We start from the raw sequence: 16,440 nt of genomic DNA, 5'->3' as shown, positions 1-16,440 counted from the left end.
GTTACTCTAGTGTGCTGTCGACAGAGTTCTAATTGCTGTTTTACTTATTCACGTACAGAGGAGCATTGAGGTAGTCAGTTTTATATATAAAAAAATTTAAATTGCAAAGACATCAAGTCTACATCCAAAGTACATGAACAGTCTTTGATGTTTCTATTGTTAACGTCTGGAGGGGTGTTAACTTTTGAACAGGATAGTTATTTTCTGAGAAAAATCTACCTAGTGAGGCATCAAATCTATTTGTTACAAAAGAGAGGAATGAAGTTTGATGTGAGCCAACGAAGTGAATGATTTGTCTATATTTTGTCTTCTGAAGTTTTATTTCTGAGAAAAACGTTGAGCTAGGATTTAAGTTACCAAATCAGGAAATTTAAGGGTGTACACCTTTTCAAAATATGCACAGTTTGTCTTGACTGGAAGAAAGCTGTCCCATTTGTTGTTTCATACAAGGGATATTCAGACTTCTACGTATACCCCAGGAATGCTACAAACAAAAATTCTGTGATATAAAATATATATGAAAAGGTTGGTGCGGTGTGGGGTGGTCAATACGGATCTCTATTCTTTCTGTGTTACAGTATTTTTTTTTTTTCAAATGATTTCTGAAGGTATTATAACACCACCTAGAGCTCAGAAAAAACATCTGTGCTCTACCTAACAAGTAAAACGTTGTATGGTATTGATACCTTGAAATACCTTTTGCAAATAAGAAGTTGACGAAAGTTAAAGACAAGACAGAGCACTGGTTCTTGTGATGGGGAGTTAGATTTGGAAATAAGCTGACTATGTAGGTGCAACTGACTTTCAGGCATGGTGAAAAGTTTAGTGTGCCAGACTGCCTAGCATTGACCGTGAGGTCTTGTTTAGTTCAGTTAATGGTATAGTTTATGAGGAAGGAGAGGCAAAGTTTAGTTTTATATAATTGCTCCAAAAAATAATTCCGAAGGATTATTTCACCAAGTGAGTAGGCTGATAGAGTAATCTCTCATTAAATTATGGATTGAAACCATAATTTCAGTTTCCAATTGGTGGTATATCCTAAAGTAATGGTTCGGACGCTCAGTCCATTGGGGAGCCAGTTTTTTGCCTCTTTTCATCTGGTGTGTCTTTTGTGTTCCATCATGTGTGCTGGTACCACCAGGAACCTGATGCAATTACCAAGGCAATTAGGCTATGATTTGAAACAGGGTGGGGTGGAAAAAAGCCTACAAAGAAGGCAAGTCGATCAGTACTGAACCCTTTTCAAAAATACAGGAAGAGGAATAAGTTAAAGTTAACTATTTTTAATATAAATGCTTTTTGCATTACACAAGTACTTATCTAAGTTCTTGATGGAAGAAAACAGATACATACGTACATAGAACAACGTGTTCATGCATCTCATACATGCAAAAACTCATAGCTGTGAAATCTGCAGGTTTTGCTCCTAAAATGGGGAAACGTAAGGACATTTCTTTTTTACGTAATCCATAACTACCTGAGTAGATTTAGCAAGAGCAGGAACATTTGTTCTTTGAAAGGCAGATAATGGGGTTTAGGTTTGGAAAGAGAAGATAGTGTAATTTTGTGTATCAACAGGTGATAGTGGCGGACTTCTTTAACATGCAAGCTCTTCTTTATTCTCCTTGATTTTACACCCTGCTACATAAAATGATTTCTGCTTATGTCGTCTTTAACCATTGTTTTTGGATGAAGTATAACTTTTTTGTTATCTTTTGCAAAGCTGTTTTATTATAAAAGTACCTTACCAGGATAGTAGCTTTTTCAGAAATTGCAGATGTAATGTGCTACTGTAGAAGTTGCAGCATGCCTCTGTAGAGGCTACAGAAGTGTTTGCTATTAGGTAGCTCTCATGTGGGTATGCAAATTTGGAAATGAATTTTATGTGCGTTCTAATAGCAGAGTTATCCCTAGTCTTGAAAGAGTTGTGTGGGTGAGACCTGTTGGGGTTCTGCACACCATCTTTGGGGAGAGCACAGGGGCTCTCTGCCGCTGAATTCTTCCTCCTTCCCTACAGCAGCTAGATGGGTTGTGGGTGGGCTTTGGCTCTGGGCTCCACCTCCTCGCTGCCTTCTTTCCGCCATATCCAGAGGGGTTAAAAAAAACTGAAGGGGAGACAGGTCTGTGCTGGGTGTGTGGGAAAGCAGCAAATTCTCCCGGTCCCCATGGCTAGAAACAAAGGCTCGTCTAGTTGCTAATAGTTAATGAAACAAGAACTACATTTGGTCAGTGACATTTTTCACACAGAAAGCTTTCAAACTAACATGCTTCTTGTGGGAATGAACCTTAAATAATTCAGACTTCTAATAGGTACTGATAATTCCATCTAATTTAGAGTTGCTGTAATACAATCCCACGGTAAATGATCATTTGTGATCAACTGTAGATAGAAGAATAGGATGGAGTTAGCGAAGATGGTGACTGCGCTCTAGTATGTTTGTTTTGACAAGGGGTGAAAATATCAAACAGGATAAAAACGTGTTATTCTTATTTCTATTCTACGTTTTTTCCTTTATCCATTGTTTACATATGAATCTTACGACGGCCCATTTGGGAAGAAAGGGTATGGAAGGTAATTTTGAGCTACAGCCTGGACAGTAATTGGGGGGGGAGCGGGGGGGAAGGTTTTTCTTTCAGAATAAAATATCTGTGCTACAATAGTGGTTTACCTGATATTTAAGCCTGTAAGCAGCGCTCCATCTTCTCTTATTTCACTAAGATACATAGGGGTATGTAGGCACTAACCTCATGTTGGCTTAAGTAGGAAATAGGCATCAGAGTCCCTGTTTGCGTTTGTACCTTAAACTGCTTGTTACAGCTGTTAAACCTCAAAGTAGTATTTTTTCATCAGTTCCCAGGTTGGGAGTTTTTATGGAGGAAAAAAAAAAATTGACTTGTGTGTCCACAATTCAGTTCAAAGACCAAATGTTAAAAGAATAATAATAGGAGGGATAGAAAATATTTATTAACCTTTTTTTAATTGGTGAAATGGCTCAGGGAACTCAAATTGTATCTAAAAATTGTCAGAGTAATTTAGCATTTTAGAGTCTCTTCTGCAAACCCATTTTAGTTAATGAATGATCTCAATACATCAAAATTGCTAGTCTATCCGGCAAATTGTTTCCTTCAGTGATCAACATTATTAGTCCTACTTTCCAGTCTAACCTGCTTCCTTATTTTGAGTGGGCGCTTCACAACATCAGTTATTTCTTGTGGTCATTGTCTTGGGTAGCTTCTGCCAGGTTTAGCTGACCATTTCCTGAGAGAGATCTTACTGCTAACAAAGAGATAATTTAAGGTATTAATCTGGGACCCTGGCCTGTCAGTTCTTTGATATCATAACTATTTGAGGCTTTTTTCAAACCGTATTTTGAAGATGGAGTCAAAATATACGTAAAGAAATATTATATTCATTTTAGGATTTGACTAATGTTGTGAAGATACAAATCATTTATTTTACTACCTATAAACTGTTTCAGCACACTGAAGAAAAAGCTATGCTAATTTATATAGCTTTGACATTTTATAATTTTCATGATTTTTAGATAAAGGATTTTATATTTAAAACTTTAATAGTCTAGTCTGAGTTCATTTATCTTTAATTTTTGAAACGGGTAGAGTAATTCATAACAGTAATTTTATTCCTGTAATGTAATATTCACTTCAGTTCATTTGTGCATTAAAATTCCTTTAAGACCGTTATTAATGATTTATATAATGAAATGTCATATTAATCACAGAAGTTTTCACATTTTATTATTCTCTTCCATGTTAATACTATCTTTATGATCTCTATTAATGTTTTATATCCTCTAATTTCAATTATAAATCAAGAACATTTTCATGTTTTTGTTGGTATTTGCTTTTCAGGGGTGCCACCTTTAAAATTTTATGACTTTTTCCCCTACATATGCAGTATAAAACATCTTTATTCATATAAAGGTAGTTAATTATGTCTTTGTTTATAGTAAACTTTCATTGACAAACTTATAGTTATAATATTTCTTTTCAAGCTCAGAGACTAGAACGTCTGCGGAAAGAGAGACAAAATCAAATAAAATGCAAAAATGTTCAGTGGAAAGACAGAAATACTTCTTACTCAGGTAAAAAGAAAAGATCTTCTATTTTTCTACTGTTTTTATTTCTGCTTTTGATGGTTACAACATTTTCCGTTTGTAATTTTCATTTAAGCATAGAGGAACTACTAATTACTATGTTTGCCTTCCGTCCCCAGTTATGTGTTTCCCACAGTTTATGGCTGGGGGGAGCGGTGTGCCACAGGCGTCTCGTTTGTTTTCGGCTCTGACTAGGGCATTCCGCATTATTAATTAAAGGCAAAGTAAAGAAAAAAACGTGTAAAACCTAGTTTGTTGGTCTGAACGCATTCGAGTGGCTGCTTTATATTTTGTATATAGGGTATTAATGCAGTGTTGGTGTATTCTGTCACCCGGTAGCATCATTACCTTCTAAGGCTTCTGTTGTCTCGGGGAGCAGGGGACGGAGATCGTGACGCTCCTGGCGCTGTTGCGAGGTGCGTAAGGACCAGGGCACGGCTTTGCTCCGCGGGTAGGGGATTGGCAGGCGCCTGCCTTCGAAATGCAGGCTCACTATCTCCATGGGAGTTATGGCTTTCTGGCTATCTCCAGTGGCATTTGGTGTGCCGGATGTGATGAAGAATTTTGTGGAGGTTACTTTTATAGAGTATTTTTGTGGCTACTTTTCCAGATGAGGGGAAAATCTTAAGAAATAACGTGCATAGTTAGGTTAATGGTTGGACTGGATGATCTTAAAGGTCTTTTCCAACCTAAATGATTCTATGATTCTATATATGCTCTACTTAAGGCAGCATTTATTATGCTTTCATTTAACTTATCTAGCCTTCCCTTGGAAAAACTGGTAGTGCTGATTTCTCAAAAGATACGCTATTCTTTTTTTTTTTTTTTAAATTACATAATTAAGTATTTCTGACTGGATGTTCTACATAGTTTAAATTGTAATATATGAAATGAAAAATCTGTCTCAATTCTCTCATTTTATAGCTCAAGCGAGTATCTACTCCTGTTGTATTTGACGCACATTCAAACCTTTGTATGGTCTGTCATGCCTGCTTCTTTCAAAATTTGTGTATATCTTAATGAGGTCCCTGTGTAATCTCCTTGATTTGCCTAAATCCTTGTATCTTCCTGGCTGTCATTTGCAGAACCTTTTCCAGCTCTATAATGTCTTTTTTCAGAGGAGTGAACAAAGCTGCTCACATGAGCAACACGGTTGCACTAATCCTTAGTACAGTGTTCAGCTATGTTTGATACCGCTATTAATGCATTCTAAAATGTTTTTGCCTTTCTACTTCTGTAAGCAGAGTTGCAGGTTTTAAAGTTTAATCTACCATAACCTCCAACTCTCTTTGCTCAATATTTTATAGCATTTGACCAATGATGATGCAATTCGCTTTTTCTCCTTTATCCCTGCTATATGCTGCTTGATATTTCTTTGCACTGAATTGCACTCAGGCTCCGGCTTCCTGCTGGGTCTATGCTGTTTGTCGTTTTTTATTCATGTGGGCTCCACCATGACATTTAGTTCCTTCTACGTGCTGCCCCGAAGATAGACATAATCTGTCAACCAGCAGTAGTGGAGGTGTCCCCCCCTGCAAGAATGCGCTGGGGTTGCAGTCAAATAGATCAGTCCCTCCCTGCTGCAGAACAAATTTAAATAAAAAAATAAGTTACATAAAAACTCCAGGCGCTTGGTATCTCTTTATTGGCAGAGCTGACTTTCCTCCTCTGCTTAGTCACTGAGCTTCTGCACGTTTCTCACTTATTTGCATGAAGAACACCACGGTAGGAAGAGGCGAGGAAAAAGAGGAGCCCTTAAAGGGTATCGGCTGTGTCTTCCTCTGTCGCGTGTGCGCGTATGAGACTTGCTCTGTTCCGTGAGGTTAGTGTTACTGGGAAATAGGTATAAAAGCAGTAACAACAGAAATAGCTGTTCTCAGGTGGGGGGAATTTGGCTGCCGCCTTCTGGCTGCGTTTATCCGAGCTTTAGACAAAGTTGAGCCTGTGGTTGACCCTGTGCAAACTAAAAGGGTGCTGCAAAGCTGTTTTGTTAAGAGCCTGACGACACCACCTCCAGAGATCACTCGTCGGAGGGATGCCTTGCTAGACAGAAACTCCTGGAAGCGTTTCCGCTGTCCTGCGGGTGGATATGTACTCGTAATTTGAGGCATCTGGCAATTGAGTATTTTTTGCGATTCCCATTTTTAATTACTATGTACGGAAATAGAAGTACACTAACCAGGATAAACGGAAGTGAGAGACGAGTAATTTTGTGTATGGCAATGAGGAAAAAAAAAGAAGAATATTTTCCCCTCGTCATCTGTTTGCCCACTGTCATGAGACAAGCTCTTTGCATTGTCAGGAATGAGTTTGAAAGATAAGGTGGTAGTAGGTATGGACTTGAAAAAGAAAATCCCTGTGCATTTGGAGTTGGTCCGGGGATTAACAAATCCAAAGATGCTTCAGGGGTAGTTGACTGACTGGAAGTGTAACACACTGGAGGCCTGGGGTTTTTTGTTCTGCTGTGCCACCAATTCACGTCACCTTTCGGTGCATCAGTTCTTTTTCAGTAAAATGAAAAGAACACTTCAGCTTCGTGCAGTGTAGAGATCAAAGTATGTTAGTAAAGCAGTCTGTGGGTCCTAGAAACCAAATATGGACATACATACAAAAGGTTACTCTTTTATAGCAGGCAAAAGCAAGAAATAAAGCATTCATTTACATCTTACGTTTGTTCATTTCAGAGCATATAAAAATAAATTAACAATATATCGAGGGAATCTTTCAAAAGCCTCGCATTCAGCCCACATAGAATAGCTCGTACAGCTAATAAAATGACAAAAGGTGAAAAATACATATAATATAGACTAACAGCAAAACTTAGTTTTAACTAAGAATTTTAAATTATGCAATTAAAGCTAATTTAATGTAAAAGATGAGATTTCCCCCCCCCCCCCAAATTTGAGAATTTTGAATTTTTTTTCACTGTTTTTAATTGGAATTCTCATCAGGCCATGTCTATCAGGAAGTATTTGACAAAATGCTCAACGGAAGATCTGTATTCTAGCTTTTTGTACAAGTCTTTAGAAGGTTTTGGGTTCCTCTTCCTAAATGAGTTGATTTTTTTGAAATGATGACGTTTTCGGGAAAAGGAAAACTGTATCTCAGCCAGCTGAATTTACAATCTTACAGAATGTACTATTATTTAACTCTTCAGTCATGTGAGAGATTTGACTTGAGTAAAAGCTGTACAAAACTCAAAGCAAAACAGATGTCACACTAATGAATGCAGAAGAATTCTTGAGATCCTCTTTTTGCACATCCCAACAAAGGAAACGATAAACAAATCATTTTAACATTTCCCTAGAGACAAAACTTGAAGATAAAAGACTTGCTTTTTTCACTTGAACCAATAAAACCATTGTATTGAATTCCAAGGTACAGAGTACTTTCCAAATGGCCAAGAAATACCAGTCAAGGGTAATACTCTGGCATAATTGTAATTGAGATTTTTTTTTTTTTTTTTTAAATCAGAGATAAGCTTGTTACAAAAAACAGAATACCTAATGGAGTTTAAGTTGCTACATTTAAAAAGGATTTAATCAAGCTTTGCTGGTTAATCGCAGCCTCTCACAAGACTGTTGGGTATCTCTTAGTGCCAGTATTTAGCACTTTTGCCAACTGTCTGAATTTTCAGGCAATCTGCTGATAAAAATAAACTGAGCTTTTGACTAGTTATAATTTGACAAGTTTTAATTTTGCATTTTAAGAAATTATCCAACTGCCTGCAGATCAAGGCCCAAGTCATTCTGCCTTAGGAGCAGTTTCATTGCCCTGGAGAAGCAACATGAAAATCTTTGAGATGCGGGAGAACCCAAACGTAGCAATGCAGAGCAGAGTCAGGCTAGGAGAGCCGGTGTTGGTTCTCGGGTAGTGATTGATGGAGTTTGGGGGTGCTTGCTTCCTAGAGCAGATGCGGAAAAAACTTGCCCAGATTCAGTCACAGTTTCTTGCAGATGAGACCCATTGGTACTAATATGCTAAAACACCCCAGGCTCTGTCCTGATTTTTGTAGTGTTCTTAACATAAGAAGCCCTAGTTTTTAATTTTTTTTTTTTTTAAGGTATGCCTGTAAATTTTGAGTTAAACTGTTGCTGGAAATTCAGCTATGCAGTCTCTTCACATAAAAAGAGCTGCTTGTCAGAGGCTTTTATGAGCCTTCACAGACCACACAAAGAACTCGCTAACTCTTATCACCTTTGTTTTTAGAAAGCTTTTTTTTTTATTGTCCAGACTGTTTATCTGGAATGGTGTTTTCAAGTTTGACATTTTTTTGAGTGGAGACCATATCCAGTCTACCACAAGAAGTAAAATCTGAAGAAATTATTCTTTTGGACCAGATGTAGTCCCAAGCCTACCACTGACAGCATAGCAACATTATAATATAGTAATGAGGTAGTATAATATCGTCCTGTAATATAGCATAATACCATGTGTTACAAGCTCAGTTTGAAATGCTTTTGCATGGCGTATTGTAGATGTGTCAACAGTTCTTTTGCATAGCATTTACTGTTCATTTAGAAAAAGGTGGGCAAGCAGAAAGACCAGGAATGCGTAATTCTCTCTTTGAATCTTGATTTTTATCTTGACTCAAGTGCACCTTGTAGTGATCAGTTTTATTCTCTGTATGGAAAAAATTAATCTTTTCATCAGCCTAAACAGTAGCATCATTCAAACGTCTTACGGTTTCATGTCTTTGGGCTATGAAAGAGTGGTGGTAGATTGTGCCCTGCTAAAGCATTTGTTGTTTTATAGATTTGATTTTGTTCTCCCTCTTATAATGTTTCTTTCTGTGGTAAACAGTTGCCTCTCTACATCTCCTAGTACAACTGCTCTAATCTCTTTTCTGATCTACAGCAGAGGAGCTGAGCTCGCTGTTTGAAAAAAAGAATTTCAGAGTAAAATCTCCATGTTCTGGGAAGCAGTCAATACTGTCTGTGCGACTTGAACAGTGTCCGCTGCAGCTGAATAACCCCTTCAATGAGTACTCAAAATTTGACGGCAAGGTAAGTGGACCAGATGTTTTTCTCTCGTATCCAGGTGGTCCGTGACCTGAAGATTGCAGGCCTTAGGCAGTTCTCGTGTGCATTTACTTGTTCAAGCTTTAATTAGGCTTTATAGTAGGCCATCAGTTATTTTAAAGTGGTTATCTAGAAGCATGCTTCTCTTAGTCTTAAGTATTCCAGGTTTCAGATTTGGTAGAACCATTTCTCCCGTTTTCATTACAAAACTATGCCTTACCGTTAGGTGTACCTTACCTTGCTGTTTTCTTCTCCAGCAGGTTAGGTAGGTAAGCATTTAATGTGGCAGAGTCCTAGGACGTCTCTCTACAGAGTTGATGGTGAGACCCTTTGGATAAACGATTCATTATTTGGCATTTTAAAAAAGCGTATTCTGTCTAACCACGTGACAGCACTCGCTGAATATTCCATGATTTATGCTGTCTTTATCCTCACAATGCTCCAGTGAGAGTAGGAAAAGCCACTGTCTGTTTTGAGGGTGGAAAACTGAAGCATCAATAGGTCGCTATCTGGGGGCAAAAGGAGGACTAAACAACGTAGTTGTGCGCAAATACTCATTTATGTAATGCACGGAGGAGGTTCACTCAAACCTGGTAGGTCAGATTCTTTCCTTGACTACACTCACGTCAAGAGCTTGCATTTGATATTGCTCAGAATTATGGGTATTACTCAGAATTGTGGCTAACTGTCTTTCCTTGTGTGCACTTTAGTTACTCTGTATTGTCAAATACTTTTCTCTGTCATAAACTCTAGAAACTGAAATACAAACATTGGTGTGATGGATCAGTGTCATATTGTTCCAAAACAATTATAAATACTGCACAGATCTGTTTTCTGCTGGATTTGTTTGTGGAGTCTCCTGTGGGAGTATGAAGTTTGAGCTTCATTACCGTTGTGATGGAAGAATTTCATATTCTGTTAAGTATTCTTAAAGTGGAAAGTCAGATATGTAATTCCACTAGCATACTAGAAGCATTTAGAATATTTGTGAAATGGTAACTTTTAAACTATGAAGTCCACAGAGCAAAAGCTGTCTCTGTTGTTATCTTACACTTAACTAGTATGTAGTAATTAGCGCTAACTCAGTTTTTCAAGATTTCTGGCCTCAGTAATAAATGATAGCAGTACTTCAATGCTGACAACACTGAGATGCCTTTTTTCTAAACTCAAAGCTTGCTGTTCCTATGTCATGAAATTTCAGTTTGGCAGACATTTAAATGTACTTCCAACAGTCATGCACAGAGGAGGTACAAATAAAACAAGTAATTCTTTATTAACAGAAATTTATGGTAATTCAGTGGTGTCCCAGTCTTGTTGCTTTAATACTTGAGCATGATTTGGGCTCCCTGCTAGAACGTTTCTCAGAAACTTGAGGAACTTAAGCACGTTTCCTTCCCACTTCGATAATCCAAACTGTTTTTTACTGTATTAGTAGGAATTATAGTTGACTGTAATGAACATCCTAATTTTCATATTTAAAAGTCTGATGCATTTAGCAGGTGTTTGGTCCATTTGAAGGAAATTGTACTATACATAATAATTTGAGATATTAATGAAATACCTCAGTGTTGATTTGTAGGGTATGACATGAATCAACTTGTTTGTGATCTAGAAATCAAAATACCTTTCTAATTCTCAAAAATAACCCAATTGGCATTTTGTTAGAATATCATCTGACTATATTAATTTTAACAACATTGTTTATATTACTCTGGTAAGTTTGTCAATAGCATGCTTATAAAATTTATTTTCTATACTTCTGTATGTATTGTCTATTTTTTAAATACCCACTTGACCATCTGAGATATACAAGAAACATTATAGTTCAGTAGTTGAATTATTTTACTTACTTTCAGTTTTGTTGTATTTTCAGACCGTGATGTAAAATCAAAAACCATCTAGCAAAATTATTTTTAATGAAATATCGTAGGTCTCGTATTTATTTTTATTGATAATAAATGAGCAGTATTTTTCACAGAAATACAATTCTTTCAGGGAATAGTGCATGACTTATTTACATAATTAACAGAGCCACGTATCTCTTGGGGAAATGCTACATAATTGGGGAGAGGCAGGGGGGATGAGGAGGGGCTAGGGGCCTAATTAAACATGTCTTAAAAAAACCCCTACTTAATTATGTATTTACTCAAGGGATCACAGCAGCTCTGAAATCTTTAAGATTATAACTAGGCCTTTGGTTTATATATATATGTGAGTTTTGCAACGCAGATTTTCATCTTGTTGAATAACACACGTTTTGTGGTTCTGGCAAAGCGTGAGGAAAGGTTTACTTGCTGTGTTGAAGCTCTTTGTTCGTGTGTGTACTCAACTGCTTTCTGGATGGTTTTAACTTACCGCTAATTCAGCTCCCTGACCTGAAATCAAATAAAACCATTCTCTTCTGGGTCCTTCCTGCCCCCTCCCTCCATTGGTTTAAAACAATGCATCAAATCAGTTAAAAATAAGAAAACATTGCATGCCGTAATATCAGCCAAGCAAATTTATTTAAATGCTTACATCTTGCAGGTGTTCTCTGCCAGATTTAGTGTCTTTTTCATAACCACTTCTGCAATTTTATGAAATAATAAAATTTTAAAGCACTCCAATTTCTTCTTGTTCCGATCAGTTCATTAATTATCAAAATAGTAGAGAATATGGCTTGTGAAATGCAACTACAATGGAAGCATTCTAATCAGCTCAGGAATTCAGGTCATTCTTGCCCCACAGCTACACAGGACAGACCTGTGGCTTTCACGTACATTGTAAAACTTCAGCTCTTAACTAAAGACACGCACGCAATAACTACTCTCGGCTGTATCTTCAAGTTTTTCCTTAAAATAGTTAAAGTAAGCCTAACCCTGCATCTGTTTGCACGGTTTGTAAAACACGTGGGTTGTACATCTTGGTTCATAAATCTTGAAAACTCTTGTTAAGAGTATTGTGTGAAAAGAAGCCTTTAGTTATTTATAATTGTTACTTCAGTTGTCATTTGCGTAGAAAATTACTTGAAGGCTTAAGAAATCAGTGGCCAAATTGATTTCCTTTATCTCCATGCAGATTAAATTATCATCCATTTTATAGATAACTGCAGGTATATTTCTGTTTACAGAATTTGAAAAATCAAATTTTGATGGCTTAGTGTTCCAACTTGCCAGCTGTTGATAAGCTTGGGAAAATAAGACTGACCGTAAGACAGATTTGAAAGCCATAGCCAGGGAGCACAAATGAAACATGAGAGTGTTGTAGCGGCTCATTTCAGCGGCAGAACTGTGAGATTCACAAGGTTCACTTTACCTACACATTACCTGCCTGCTTTCATTAATTGTTTTCAAAGCATGTGTTATCTTTTCATTCTATAGAAATTCAGAATATTTCTTTTCAAATCACGAGTGTAACTTGCATGAGTTGCTGGAAAGCATGGCAATGAGTTTTCTCTGAGATATTAATCTTAAAGGGTACTGATTTAGTACAGTATTAGTGTCAAAGCTATTCGACTGCATGACCATTCCCACTAGTAAGAAAAATGTTACCAAATGTATTTAGTTACTGGCATAGAGGAAAATCACGCTAGAATCAAATGTTCAGCTTTGTAGGAACCGCATACTGAGTGAGTAACTCCTGAGGCCTCAGTTTACAGTTCCCCTTGAAATCATCTCTGGAGCCAGTCCACATCCATTTTTCTTCGAAGTCTCTGCTACCTTTAAGAAATTTTAATCACTAAAATGTCTTGTCAATTCAATTTTTGGCATGCCTGCCACCAAATGGCTCCTTCTGGGGATATCCCCAGGAGAACGTTAGCAAACGCAGAAGTGTTACAGGACAGTCAAAAAAGAGATGCTAAAGAAATGCAAAATAGTCAAAGAAGAAAGTTGGAAAACCACAATCAAAATGTCAGGAAGGGATCATTCAGCTCTAGAATAAACTTGAGTTACAAGGCCAAGAACCTTTCCTGCATGCAGACCAGAGCTTTCTCAAATATTTTTTATTTCTATTTTCAGGGCTACTAGTTGAAAATTAAGATTTAAGGAAGTCTAGCTTTTCTGACCTCATAGGGGTTTTGTGGGTTTACTTGAGTACTGGAGGTAATTTAAATAAAAATAGGTCAACATGATTTTTGGCTGGACAGATGCTAAAAATCCTATTGTATGGTTTTACAGGGTTTCTTGTGGCTAATTGTGGTAATGGGTTAAAAACCAACAATTTTTCTTGTAGCAACTGTTTTAAAAATGATGCTGTAGAAAGCATGGGGGAAGGGATAATTCATGAGTGCTAATTGCTTGGCTGTTAATTTTCATAAGTGTTGATAGAAGCAGTTCCTTAAATTAAACTTTGTTTAAAATGTATCAAGGGAAATATTCCACAATGTCGGGCCTGAAGTGAAAATTAATATGAATGCTGTGGCAATTAACACGTACTGGTTAATAGCTTTTAGCAGCATTTTGGGATGATAGTCCTTAAATACATTTTTGCATGCTGCTCTTGTTTCAGTCTTGTTTGACTGTATGTCTGGATAATCATGAACAAATGTTTTCCACAATCTCCAGTATTAAATAGCTTTACTCAAAGAAAGTAGATAAAGAACTTAAGAAAGAAGCAAGACTGCTTTAATTAATATGGAAAATGTCTAAAATAATTAATCCAGGATTAAAATCTCAGTGTGAAAAAATGTGATTTTTTTTTTTTTTATTTATTTAAATGTTTTGCCCCTAAGCTGAGTAGAATGATCCTCATCTGAATCCTAAGTAAGTTTGCCTCGGTTTTGGGTTTTTTTTAAAGCATTTGCTTATTCTGCCAGTTTTAGTGGTTTGCATGCTACCTGCGCTCTACTTAAATAGTTGAAATAAAGATGTTTGTCATGTTATCGTTCATGCTGTATAGCAGATATGTTAACATACTGCAGGTCAGTATTTGTGCTGGGAAGCTCCTGCTGTGGTTGCACCAAGAGCCAGCGCCTTGACAAAGCCGAGCTGCGCTGGGGCAGCGGCACCAGCGCTGAGCCCCTCCCGCAGCCCCGCGCCGCCGGGAGGCCGGCCGCTCCGCCTTCTCGGCTGGCACCGAGCTCCCGGCCTCGGGAGAAAGCCAGTTCTGTTTTGCTGAGATGGAAGCAGTCCTTTCCCTTGGCTTTTGTTGCGTTGCGTTTGCGTTTCATTTCGCCGGAGAGCCGCCTCTGCTGGGAGATGCCGGGGCTCGCCCGAGGGGAGCGGGAGCAGGAGCAGGAGCGGGCTCTGCCCGGTGCAGCCGGTGCTCGGAGAGGCTGCTTGGGCGGCTCTCCACTTTGGCCATCGCTGCTGCACCTGGCCCTGCCCTCGTGGCCGCCGTTTCGGCGGGGCCAGCACGCCTCCGGTGCGGCAGGTCTGCAGTGGAGGACGCTGTATGAAAACAGGGATGCCAGCGGAATCAACAGGCTCAGAACAGGCTTTTAGAAACACAGGCTGCTGCTTCTTGCTCAGCCCAGTTCAAGATCTGCACTGCAGTTCTTAAGACACCTAAAATAAGTGCCAGAAACGTGTAATGCTATCGGGCTTTCCCTCTGGTGTCCAGAAACTCCCTGTAAAAGTTCTCACCCGGTCAGGCGATCTTGGGAGAGAAATCTTCCGTAACACTGAGGATCTCTCGGCACTCGTGACGCGCATTGCTAATGCCGTAGGGTTCATAACTTTCTCTTCCATGTGTAGCATCGCATGCCCTGCTGTACTGAGGGTGAGTCCAGTAATGCTTTTGTCAAGATGAGGATTCTTAACTGAAAAATTACCACTTTCTAAAAGAAATTTCCTTTCATAACACGTGATTAACGTGAGTCGTGCTAATAGCCGAGTTGTGTTTAAATAAAACACCCCTATATTAAGAACGCCTGGTTTGTTCTGTACTGTGTCAAAGCTGTAAGGATTTTGATGCCTAATCGGCACACGTAACCGTCTCCTCTGCCCCTGCAGCTCCGGTGGGTTTTGCTGGGTAGAGAGGAGCCTTACACAGAGGCACCAGTTAAATACTGTCATGGAGGTTAGAGCACAGCACTCCTTGGGTTTCCATACAGTGATTAAAACAAATTAAGCTTGGCTGTTGCTTAATTTAAAATACTTCAGAATGTGTTTTGTTGTTTCATACAGAAAAGCCATTTACAGTGAGATAAGGAAGCACCTCGTAATGGTGCCTGAACCTTATTTTAAGTAACTGGAAGCGCGGGCAGAAAACCGCTACGCGTTCTGCGGTGGGAACAGTCACTGGAAGAGCCCGCTTCGCGTGGCTGCGGCGGGGGACGGGCGCGCGTGCGGCGCTGTCTGCGTGGGGGCTTTCGCGCGCGTGGGGGCTCCGGTACTGTGCGGGAGCAACGCAGAAGCGCTGCGGCCACCCCTCGAGCCCCAGCCGGAGCCTGGGGCAGCAGATAAGAGGGCTGAATGTCAGCGTTGCGCCGTCATCTCTGTTGGGGGACTTGAATTTTATCTCACGATTCCAGGCATCTCGCTTGCATTAAAAAATACTTTTCTGGCCTTATGCAGATTAAATTAATGTGGATCTGGTTTGATTAACTTTGGCTTGAGGGCACATTCAATTCACTTCTCCCTTTTCTGTACTCGCTTCCGAGTCTTTTGTCGCTGTTGACTGTAGGTGCCCTCACTAGACTGCACTCCTGTCTTACAGAGGAGATGCTGTATTGGAACTGGATTTGGGTTTGTTCATGGCTAGTTGCAGTCTTTGAACTGGCCGAAATGAGACAACGGTCGTGTTCGGATAGTACTTTCCAGAGGACTTCATCGTTCTGTGAAACCCTCTGCTCTCTGGCATTGCCGTGCCGGGAATGTTTTATCAATAGTGCCACGCTTTGCTACACTTAAACTCTGAATAAGATGATACTTGAAAGTAAGTTTTGAAGATCTGCAAAGTATGCTACTATGTAACAAAGAATTAAATTGATTTGTTATGTGTGCATTTAGCTACAATTCATTTTAATTGTCCTTATGAAGTTAAAAAGTATTAGCGTCAGATAAAGATTCATCACCACAGTATGATTTAAAGCTGGTGCTATAGAAAGCAGGCATGTGTTCTGGCAGATGTTTATATAAGGCACTGTCTCTTCTGACAGCAGTTAAAAAGTATGGTTGTAGTAATCAAATTGTGGTGCAGCATCTCAGAGGGTAGAACCAGATTGAATTAAAATAGATATAAGATTTATGAATAGCAATAGCTGTGATAAAATTTCACTACCTTCTTTAATGGGAAGGACCTTTACACAGTACAAGGATGAGATTTTAAATTGTGCCTTCCAATTCTGTGGTTTTCTGGGTTTTTCCCTTCCCCTGGAATGA

General features: G+C 38.8%; 1 protein-coding gene across 4 annotated transcripts in view; it reads left to right on the top strand.

Moving 5' to 3' along the window:
• Positions 1-16,440, top strand: part of MAPKAP1 (MAPK associated protein 1) — a 109,079-nt gene that overhangs the window by 10,969 nt on the left and 81,670 nt on the right. For 3 of the 4 annotated variants that reach the window (XM_075716635.1, XM_075716636.1, XM_075716634.1), the window contains exons 3-4: positions 4,014-4,103; positions 8,973-9,121. In XM_075716635.1, coding sequence (XP_075572750.1) covers positions 4,014-4,103; positions 8,973-9,121 — 239 coding nt within the window. Of the gene's footprint in view, positions 1-3,870; positions 3,943-4,013; positions 4,104-8,972; positions 9,122-16,440 lie in introns of all 4 variants that reach the window. The other variant, XM_075716633.1, reaches the window with a different exon arrangement.

This window comes from Pelecanus crispus, chromosome 9 (genome assembly GCF_030463565.1).
Source record: "Pelecanus crispus isolate bPelCri1 chromosome 9, bPelCri1.pri, whole genome shotgun sequence".
NCBI lineage: Eukaryota > Metazoa > Chordata > Aves > Pelecaniformes > Pelecanidae > Pelecanus > Pelecanus crispus.
This window is presented reverse-complemented; position numbering and strand designations above follow the sequence as displayed.